Here is an 11589-nt window from a genome sequence, read left to right on the forward strand (position 1 = left end):
AGGATGCTTTTCTGGAAGAGAAAGAGATTGTATGTTTTGTTTATTTTTAGAGGAACTGCTGTTTGCTTTTATTCATAGAAATGTGTGGTAGTCTCCCTTGGTAATCACTGTATAGATTTCAGTCTCCTGTGCAAAGCTTGCTTAGGAATTCTGATGTGGGAGTAGAGTGTAATTTGAACTTTTTTTTTTTTGTTGCAGTAAACCCAGATTATTTTTCTTCTTTCTTATTCATCTTTCTTATTTTCTGTTTTGAAATACATGGAATGAAAAGCAGCTTTTAATTCCATCAACATAAGTATTCTCAAAGATTATTAGAACCACAGAACTAAACTGTTGCCACCAAATCGTGTCAAATCTGTTGAACAATTTAGGCTGAATCTATAGATTATAAAGTTTTATGGAATATACCTTTTGTCTGAGTGGTGAAAAACTTAGCTTCAGTCACTGCTGTCATACTTGAAACAGCTTATAACAGACTAGTTCTAAAACATCTTCTTAAAGTTATTCTTGAATCTAGAAATTCAGGATATTATCTTGAAGATACACATTCTGCAACAGAAATACTAATATAGTTGTTTGGCATCTTAAGAAGAAATACTTTTACCAAGATAATATCTGTTGTGGCATCTTCAAACAAGAATATAAAAGACAACATGTATGTATGAACCTGGTTTTTTTTTTGTTTGCCAAGTGTGCATAGCCCAGTAGAATCACTGACAGTTTTTTAACCTGGTTTCTACCATTTTTTGCTTAAATAAATAAAAAATAGACAGCTATACTATGGTCACATGCACCAAAATACAGACCACAGCAGGCACACGGTGATAGAAAACCTGGCAGAGCTGAACATGCTAGTACCTTGAGGTATTGTGTGTCGAGAGAATGGGACCCAAGGAATAGAATGTGGATGCTACTGCTGAGTGAGAAGATTATTATTTGGATATGTCGATGTTGTATGTAGGCTTCTAACTGGGCTAAATATTCATCTGGGATTCAAAAGGCACATTGTACGCTTAGGCAGCTTCTTGCCAAATTTCAAGATCATGGCATGAAGTGTAGGTGCTAGAACTGCTTAGTGTTCTGGTTCTCCCCGCACCAGCGCAAGAATTGTTTTGATAACTTTCCTTTGAAATGGCTGAAATATTTGGTGGTAGTTAACTCTTCTGCCTCCCCAAATTTAGCATGTAGCACAGATTGACATGAAGAAATTTTTATTGAAAAGGTATATAGCATTTAAGCCACAGAATAAAATTGTAACTCTGTCATGGGGATACATTACCTGAAAGCATCACTCTGCCTAGTTTCTGTAAACGAGCCAGAATAATTTGGACGTTAATTTGATAGAAAGATATTACTTGATGTTTCTATCATGGAATACGGGCACATGCTGCTGTAGCCACTGAATCCTTTGTTTCAGTGCCCTGTTGTAAAGAATTTACTTTTTCTTTCCCAGATGCATCCAAGTCTTTCAACGTGGTAGTGTTCCACTGCAGACATATGTTTCACAAAGAGTGCCTCCCGGTATCTAACACAGTAAGGAACTAGCTTAATCCCTCTGATACCTTTGCCAAAGATAAAAGGACAAATTATTTCCTTTTGTCAACTGAGGAGAAGGACATGGGTCTATCAGGAATTATAATGTGATTACAGTAATTATTTGTGATGATATCCCGTAGTAGTAGGGTGTTTAGGGTATCTGCAACTGAAGTACATCCAATTTAGAAAGAAATTGCTGCTGTTTGAGATGTATTTTATCATTTTCTGCAATCTGAATATGCAGTGCAGCTTTGACACATACAGGGAATACGACCTGTTTGGTTTTTTTATTAATTCTTTCCCATTGTAGCTCTCACTTTATGTTTAATTAAAGACAAGAATAAAGGTATTTTGTCAAGTGAACCATATTAAATGATTTTGACCTGGAAGAAAAAAACCCACTCATTTCAGAGTGAATATTTAAATACTGTAATAATCTTTATGCTCAGAATATGTTTTTTTTTCATCAGGGAAATATTTTTTCCCCCTCTCCAGTGTAAACAAACAAAAAAACCTAACTTCTAGATATAACCAGCTTTGAATTTAGGAATGAAAGCATCAGAATGGTAATAAAATCACAAAGAAAATGGAATTCAAGCTTTTCTGATTCTGTATCTGTCTCTGAAAATGAACATCTAGTGAAAAAATAACTTCGGTGAATCACTTGATCTGCAAGTAACCAAGCAAAGTGCTTGTAGCCATATGGTACAGCATGTATACTTAAATATGTTATGAAAATCTTAATGAATTGGATCATTTGCATAAGAAAGCCTAACATCTAGTAAATATTTATTCAAACAATATTTACCACAAATTTTATTATTTGAGAAGCAATCTAAAATTTATCTAGCATTCTCAATTTACTGGGACAGGGGTGGGACTGGGTAACTTGCCAGATGGGATTTTCAAATGTGACACGAATATTACATGATAGATGTGCAGATAGCTGTGTATTCATACATTCATCGAATATATCTAAACCAAATTCTTCACTGCTATAGTATTTCTTGGCCTTAGGTAATCAGTTGCATTACTGATATTTGGTTACTGGTGACACACTGAAAGGAAAGTAATGCATGCATAAAGCATTGCACAGAGCTAAACACAGGAGTAGCAATAAACACATGTAATATCAGATGGACAGTATTCAGCCCGTATTCTCAGCTGTTGAAAATCTGTAGAGCACTATCCAAAGACAGAGCTGTGACTAAGACATGCAGTGGTCAATAGAGCTGACCAAGTGACTTACTTTCTTCTTTTATCTGTGGAGATAATCAGTGATATTTTTGACTCTGTATTTTTCATTTTTGTTGTGGAAGAAATTTGACGTCACTCTTCTGGAGGGTGGTGGTAATACACTTGCAGGGAGGGGTGAGGTGTATTGCTTTCGGACTCTAGACTCCAGAATAGCCTGCTTTATTGTGTTCCACTGTATCGCCTTCCTACAGCTAGCTATGAATGTGTCTATAGGGAACAGCCCGACTGTGAATAGTAACATTGAGAAAGGCATTTTTCATTCATCTTCCCACATTCTAACTTGGCTACATCTCTCTAAGAGATTCTTGTTTTCTTCTTAATTTCTAGGTATCTCCTGTCCAGTTCTGCAACATATGCAGTGCCAAACACCGAGGGCCAGGAAGTGCAATCCTGGAGATGAAGAAATAGCGCTCCCCTAGTTCTCCATGCCAGTCTGTGACACCAACTCTGTTAAGACCATGCAGAGCCACTGTAGTTTCTGTTAGTCATCATTTCTGTATATTCTAATTGTGTTTTAAAGTTGGTTTCTCTAAGATATCCAGCTTATTGAATGTTTTCAGGAAAGAGAAAATATTGAAAACCTTTCCCTAGTAAGTCTTTGTTACTCAATTCATATTTCACTGTTCCTTTCCTCAGCTTGTTACTTAACTCTGGAACAGAAAAGACGAATAAAATGGGAAGAAAAAAAAACCAGTATGGGGATTTGTACTTGGTATCAGCTAATGTGCTTTTCAGTTTGGAGCTATATCAGGCTCATGGTTAGATATTGTAAAGAAAGATGAATTACTGCGAATTCAGCTCACCAAACTACTTTAGTCCGGATTTAGTCTATTAGTGAACTGTTCAACTTGACACACATGACGAGTCTGACTGCTTTCAGTGGAACTGCTTCAGGACTTGAAGCTGGCTGTGTGCTGAATCATGCATTAAATTAACAAACTCATTAACTGTTAATTCCACACATTGGCAATTTACGTAGGTTGTATGGTTACACATTCAGAGAATCATAGAATGGGTTGGGTTGGAAGGGACCTCAAAGATCATCTAGTTCCAACCCCCCTGCCATGGGGGGTTTGTTGTAAACTGTTTATCAGTTGATCTTCACAATGCAGTAGTTTAAGGTGGGTTTTTCTCACGTTAAACTCATCCAGAAACTTTCTTTTAAAATGTTAGCAGTAGGTCTTTACACTTATCTTATAACTGTGGTCCTAGTGCATAACTTTAAATACAGAAAAGAAAAAAAATAATCTGGCCTTTTAAAGACAAGATCTCCAGGAGTTTCTAATAGGCTTTAGCTATTTAAGAGCTAAGTTAAATAAGTCTTTTTGGATGTTAACAAAACCCATATTTTTAATTTCAGCTGTGTTCTGTTTGGTTGATTCAAAGGAGGTGATCTTTCAGAATGTCTTCACAGCAACGTAATCTCTTTAAAATATTCTCTGATTAAATTAAATATAAGCATCTTTTCCCTAAGAATAGTAATTCTTCATAACTCCCGAGATATTTTTCCTCTTTATAACAACTGGATCTTGTAAGTAGAAATACATTATTTCACCATCAAATTGTGATGTTTAAACAAGTAGTTAACATCCTAAGTTTTGAAACAATGGTATGGTGATACTGCAGTGTACCTGTAAAACTGGAAAAACAGAACACCTCTAAGTTCTCCTGTACCTTAGTCCAATGTAAATAATCTATATCGTTGAAAGCTGGGTATCGACTTTATGTAAATTCGTAATACTTTTTTGATATCCTTTGGGCAGTTGGCTGAGCTGGTCTAGCAATCCGATGAGTGATTTTTGTTTGTCCACTGCATAGATATAATACTGGAATAAAATTTTAAGTGTATTAGAAATGCGAGGATTTACTCTGCATGCTTATTGAAGGCAAAATTATCATTAAAAAGATAGATGTCTCAAAAACATAGCAATAATATTGTATTGTGATAATGCAGACAGCTCAAAAAATAAGAATTGGTGCCAATTATTTATGGACATGCAGTAGATGAAGTAACAGAAGGATAGGAGCTTTGTAGTGCAGAGCACAGCCTGCATATGTCAAGCTTCACCCATAAGAATTACTGTCTGGCTCTGTAGCAGTTCATTTTCAGCAGCTAGTACACATTCTCAGGTATGTTGTTAATTTATAGATTCTTTACTACATTGATCAGGAAAGCTGCTTTGATTCCTAGCAAGCTAAATGCTCCAGTGAGCTTAAGGGCTGTTTCACCATGGTATTTCAGCTATTGCATGCCTGTAGACAAGTTTAGAAACTTTTTAAAAACCCCTCTTCCTTAGTAGCTCCAAGCAGCTTTTTTGTATACCTAAGAATGCTCTGCCATAAGCTGTCAGCTTTTGGGAGGAAAAAGTCAAATTACTCCTATAGAGTTATGCCACAAAGAGTTCTGTAGCTCAGAGTTATATGATAATTTAAAGCAGGTATATTGTTTACTTCAGCTTGGCCTTAAATTCCCTAAAGCATTTGAGCGTTCGGTGACTCAGTTTGCTAGCCTACCATCACTGGCAATCATATTGCATTATAGCCTGGCATATTTTTTGCATTATGCAAGTAATTTTAAATCACTGTATGAAAATCTAATCAAAATCTTCTTTAAATCCAAAGCTTCTTTCATTTGGGCTTCAGGGACTACCCTTTTCATGTTCTGAATTCTGACTTTGCTCATTAAGATTCAGCAAGAAATGTACAGTCCTGACTTTGATTCACTTTTCTTCCTAAGAAACCTTCACATCATAGAAAATGTCTGAGGTTAGAATCTAAAATATTCAGCTACCCAAGAGCTTTTCTTCTGGAGAACAGCTCTGCCTAAGAAGTAGCCTTAGAGTTGCATAATCCTTCAGAAAAGTACAGAATAGCACTTACCCAGTTTCCCCAGAGCTTATTTAAGATGTCAATCCATTTATCAAAGTGCTTGTGCTTCTAACTAAGGTAAACTTAAGGTAAATTTAACAAGGAAATCACAATTTTTTCCACTGATCCATCCAGTTCTCTGTCATTTCTTCAGTAGTGACCAATAAAGCGAACTGTGATGGATCAAGTAAGAATGTGTTAGTCTGCTCTATCAAAGAGTATTTTGGTTATAATGAGTCTGTGGATGATTTTTCTCATCTCTCTTTGTTTTATTATTTTTGAGACCCACAATGCTGTGTGGTAGGCTGGGTGGCAATGTTGGGCTACACTAAAGACTTTGCTGGGTCCAGGTGAGGAGCTAGTGGTGCTCGGTGAGCCTGAGGCTATTTAGTCCTGCTGAGAGCTCAGTTAAAAGTGACGGCATCAGGATAAATGTTGACTTGTGCAAAAGGAGGAGTTAATCTGTTCCTAGTAGACTTGTGAGGACTGGGAGGGACTTGCCAGCAGTAAAGCTCTAGCCAGTAATTTGTAGGGTGAGTAAGAAGTGCCTCTTGCTCTTGTAATAAATTAATTATTTATTGGGTGATCTTTTTATGGCTGATAGACAATGTCTGAAAGGGGCTGGGACAGGCTCTGCAGATCTTTTGGGTCTCATTAAAGTCGAGAGGTGCATGATTGGCTTTTGCCTTCTGCTACAGCTGAATCTCGTGTGTTTACTGGCTGGTAGCTGTATCTCAGTGGGCTTGAGGCAGCTCCTCTACCAAATCAAGTGATGTATTGAATCAGCTGTGTTTGGTGCGTGGGTGAGCATCTCCCACCCAATGTTACATGTCAGTTAGTACTTCAAGGAGTCATGCTATATACAGTGATGTCCTCTAGCTGTAGCTGCATCTGACAGCTGCTCACCTGTGGGGAAGCCTGAATGCAGGGAGTCTTGTGTGTTGGAACAGGAGTAAGTTGCTTGTCTGACAGATGTTTAACCCTTTGGTGGGCTGGGGAGCTGAGCATCTCAGACGGTTTTGCCACTGAGTTTAGTAGGAGTAGAGTTTCACCATGAATTGGAGCAGGTGGCCAGTGCTTGGCTGGACAGCAGCAGCAGGACAGGTTTCTGCAGCTATTGCATCGCGGCAGCTCTGATGTCATGTAAAAGCTGCTAGTTTGGCAGCTGCTGATTCTGGCCTCCACAGACTTTTCTGTTTCACACTGAAAATTAAAGGCATATATGGCCCCTGGGTAACCTTCTGCTTCTGTATGCTTTAGGTAGACCCTTCAGGCTTCAACCTTATGTACAACTTTGTCAATATGCAAGAGGGGAAGGCTGGTTCTGCTGTTTCAGCTACGGTGGTAAGAGGACAGATGTTGGACAAGAGCTATTCTAGACTACTAAAGGCAGCAGCTAAAACTGCTGTGGCAGAAGAATGAAGGAATGATCTTGTGTTACAGAGCCAGAGCAAAGACTGAGTTGTTTGCATGTTTTTAGATCAACATTATATTCCTACTTGAAATAAGTGTTTTCATGAACAGATGCTGCCATGGACTTGACTGCAGATTTGTCAAGAACTACTGTAAAGCAAAGAACAAGAAACATCCAGTTGTCAGCGATGTTTTGTAACGTATTTTCAGTAGGAGACTATGCTGCAACATATTTTTCTAAATTTTGGCTGATAATTGGATAGAGGCTGTCAATATTCTGTATGGACTGCACCAGACTGGCTTATCAAGTTTTCATCTTAGGAAATTTAATCGCTTTCTACCTTTCAGGTAATGTTTATTTAGCTAGAGTCTTTTAAGCAGGCACTGTTTTACTCTTTGCTCTTGTGTACGCTGCCATGGTGGTTTTCTGCTTGGTGACTAGGACTCCTAACTGCAATTCAAGGGAAGTGGGATTGCAAGTAATCTCTTAAAGGAAAACCTGATGTTGGATTTCCATTTCTGAAATGTTGTGATTTAGCATTCAAGTATTATATGTCTCAGTCACCTTGGAAAATACAGTGTCATCTCTGCAGGTTGGTTGGACGGGTTCCCTGCCTGTGTCATTTGATAGCAGTTTGAGTAAATACTTGCAGGAAAATTCTTACCTAATGCTGAACTAGGACCATTATCCAAGTGAGGAAAATCAGGAAAAGCCTGTTTCCCTCTCTCTTGTTGTGTTGTAGACTTCTGACTTTATAATCCATGCAGCATAACTTTTACCCATTTTTGCAAATGCTAGATGTAACATCAGGGTCTCTTCCTCTCTAGAAGAGTTTCCCCCTCGAGCAGATCTTTGCCAAATACTAGCTCTAAATCAATCGCTATACTCTCAAAACCATTTAAATAAGACTTGTAAGAAATGTAGCACATTGAGAGAATGACTCTTTAATTATATACTTTTGGGACTGTCTTCTTACTCCACTGTGCCATGAAAAATTAATTTTCTCTTGGCATTAGAGAAATCCCTAGATGACTTTTTTTCTGTTCTTCAAGACAATGTGTGCTTTCTTTTACTACAGTCAAATATTAAATTATGCAGAAGACAGGACATCTGAAGTGTCTGAGGCATCAAATGCACAAGAGAATAGGATGTGTGAGAATTTCTAAGAGAAGTCAATGAGTCATAGTGGGAACGACCTAAATTTAGTCTTAAAAGGCCTCAAAAAATGGGGAACATAATAAGCTTTTGCAATAGAGCACGTCTTAGAGCTTCTGATGTGTTTAGGCTGTGACATTTCCCCAGGAGTCTGCAATCTGAACAGACAAGGCTGCCAGTGGCTTCTGCTGCTGGATTGTGCTTAGGACCAGTTGTGGTGCTGCAGCAGCAGGAGTCAGAAACCTGCTGAGTAGAGGTTGGTACCCCTCTAGCCTGGAGGAACTGCTGGAGGTGGAGGTGTAGTAGAGTAATTAAGGGCTAGAAAGTGGCAGGAGCTGCAGAGGGCAGTTGAATTGTTGGTTGAGGTTTTTTTTCCCCTTGCTTTTAGCGTGATGCCAGTAGGATTTAAGTCCAATTAGGGTGACAAGGTAATGGTATCTTGGTGTCTGATGGCGGTAAAATAGCATTTAGCAAGATGTCAGCAGGATGATGTGTTCAAATAGTGTTTGCATAGGATGCAGATTTGTCTGTCTCTGGTGGCAGTGAGGGACAAGAGCCACAATAAATAGTTGTGGATTTTTTTGAAATCAGATTAAGGAAAATGTTTTTTAAAAATGAGCAACTGTCTCGCATATTACCATGTCTTGCACGCAATATAGTAGTAGCACTGGAAGGTGCAGGTGACAATACAGTTTTTACTTGGTAGGACCCATTCAGTAGCAGCTATTTTTGCACATGCTGGCAAAAGAGTCACTGAAGCGTTTTTCATTGTGTCCAACAGCAGCTATTAAGAGTCTTCATCGGGAATTTCTGCAAAGCAATGGAGATCTTTAGTTAAACAAAACTGAAGTTGGGAAGCATTTTCTCTGTGCAATCTATAAAGCTGAGCAAAGAATATATTTCTGGCATAACTCAGTTGTACACTATGCAGATTTTCATTCTCTCTGCGGTACCAAAAAAACTTTCTGGTGATGCACTAAGGGGACTATGTTCTGTTTGCATTATCTCATATTTGTTCTCTCTCTCCCTCTCCTCCTCCCTTCCTCCCTCCCTCCACCTGCCCAAAGTACGTGCATTGGAGTGAGTGCCTTGTTTTGAACTGTGTAGTGATTTTCAGTCAGTATCTGCAAACACAGACACTGTGCTGTGTATGTGTTAAAGTGTGCAAGATCAAAAGTATGTGCTTTGTATGTCATGTTGAAGGTAGCCAGATCTTTGTTCGTCCTTAGTTCCTGGGGGAGTTCATTCCCTGGTGTCAAACCAAGGAAAAAGTTTTCCTTCAGAGGTGAATTTTCCAGTAATTTTCAGTGGTGCCACAAGAATCACTGAGGTAGGAAGGAACCTCTCAGGATCATTTAGTCCAGTCCCCCTGCTCCAGCATTGCTTGCTCCATTACCTTCCCAGGGACTGAGATGAGGCTGACGAGCCTGTGGTTCCCTAGATCCTACTTCTTACCCTTCTTAAAGATGATGATATCCCAGAGGATCAGTTAAAACAAGGACTACAGCCTTGAAGAGTGGCACTTGCTTTCCTCCAGTCTTCAGGAAGCTCTTCTGATTGACATGGCCTTTCAAAGATAATTGAGAATTTTTTCTTCATGCTGAAGGCTCTATGCGTGGGTATTTTATAATGCTGCAGTCCAGTCCAGACATGAAGCCAGTATAAATTACTGTGGAGTTAGATCATGGTCCCCAACAAAAGGACAGATATTCCTAAGCACCTGGCTTGGCAGAAGTGTTATTCAGTATTTACAATCATTATTCACAGGAACAATGCCGACTTCCTTAGTGGTAAAAATGCAGTTGCATTTTTAAGCACATTTCTGGCATGCAAATTTTCCTTTGCCTCTCTTTTTCACAGGTACCTGCTGCTTGTCTTGCTCACTTGCATAACCAACAAGTGCCCTTGCAGCTCTTGCTGCCTGGGAATTGCAGCGGAAATCCTCTGTTCCTCCGTTGTCTGTACCAAGAGCAATGTCAGGCTGCTTTGAAGATGTTAATCTTGCATCAGCTCAACAAGCAGGTGCAATACCTTTTCATTCCTGATGAATGAAGGCTGAAGCTGGACACTTACTTGTCTCTACCAAGGAGGAATGAATGAAAATACATTGCATGTGGTAGGAAGAGGAAAAAAGTGGCCAGCCCTTTTTTGGGCAAGAGTGGGAAAAATTTTATATCAGGTCAGTCAAAGCAATCAAAGGTCCTCCTGACATCAGCTTGCAGCCTTGGAGCCTGTGACTGCTATTTTATATCTATCTATGTATAGATCCAGGCAGCTCGGCAGTCACATGAAAACATGAGACAGGCTTTATTCCTGTTGGACTTGATGATAAATTTACCTCAACTTAAATGAGGACAGCACATGACCCTCCTTAGATAGTAGTTTGCATAAATAAATACTGTAAAATCAAATAGATCAGCTGTGAGCTGGCTTTTGAGCTGGCTGGTTTTGATCTGATTTACCGCCAGAGAGGTTTATGACTCATTTATCATTCTAGGAAACAGTGAAAACCATTTTACTTAATAATGTGTACTTCCAAAACTGTATTAAACCAAAATTATAAGGGCATTTAAAGAGATTATTCCCTGTGCTGCTCCTGTGAAATATGAGTGTGTTGATAGTTGGTTTTAAATGCTTCTTCCCATATTCTGCATTGCAGTGTTATACGGGTAAGGCTCATGCTGTTGGATCTGAAGAATAAACATCTAGTTGTGTTTCACAATGAGATTAGGTAAAGAAATTATCAGGCTTTCTTAAACAGATTTTTCTAGGTATTGAATCTTTCCTCTCTCCTCTTTTGCCTCAGCCCAACCTGTTCTTTTGTGACTGCAACCAACCTTTATGCTGAATTGAATCAAACCATGTTACTAAATTCATTTACTATTCATTCACTTACTATCTTACAATTCATGCAGTGGCAGGTGATGAGGTGACTTTGTCTATTTTGTTTGGGATGAATCCCAACAAATGAAATCTAAAACTGGTTGCTAATTTCTGGTGTGGTGTCATGCTTATAATTTGATTCTGGTCTATTGCAAATTTCTGTGTGTATATATATATTTTTTTTTCCCCAAAAAAACCTCCCACAAAAACCAAACCCCACAAACAAAAAATCCTTCCTGTTTTGCTTTTTGTCCATCATGATGGTGGCTGTATTGTCTCAAGAGTATTCATAGTAAATGTTGCCAGCACATGATCATGTAATAGAAATAACCTAAAAGGGGTTAGCAATATAAAACACTTCGGTATATTAAAATCCTCATGGTGACACTTCTGAAATATTCCCAGTAGCTGAAGCATGACAAGTAGAAAGGCAGAGTCCTAAAAACATAGTTGAGAAAATGGCATGGTAAAAAGCG

At 38.6% G+C, this 11589-nt stretch overlaps 1 protein-coding gene across 1 annotated transcript in view; it reads left to right on the forward strand.

The window, feature by feature from the left end:
- VPS41 (VPS41 subunit of HOPS complex) overlaps positions 1-11327 on the forward strand; it is a 123044-nt gene extending 111717 nt beyond the window's left edge. The window contains exons 28-29 of the mRNA XM_054816116.1: positions 1454-1533; positions 3121-11327. Coding sequence (XP_054672091.1) covers positions 1454-1533; positions 3121-3201 — 161 coding nt within the window. The 3' untranslated portion in view covers positions 3202-11327. The remainder of the gene's footprint in view (positions 1-1453; positions 1534-3120) is intronic.
- Positions 11328-11589: the final 262 nt, after the last annotated feature.

This window comes from Grus americana, chromosome 2, assembly GCF_028858705.1.
Source record: "Grus americana isolate bGruAme1 chromosome 2, bGruAme1.mat, whole genome shotgun sequence".
NCBI lineage: Eukaryota > Metazoa > Chordata > Aves > Gruiformes > Gruidae > Grus > Grus americana.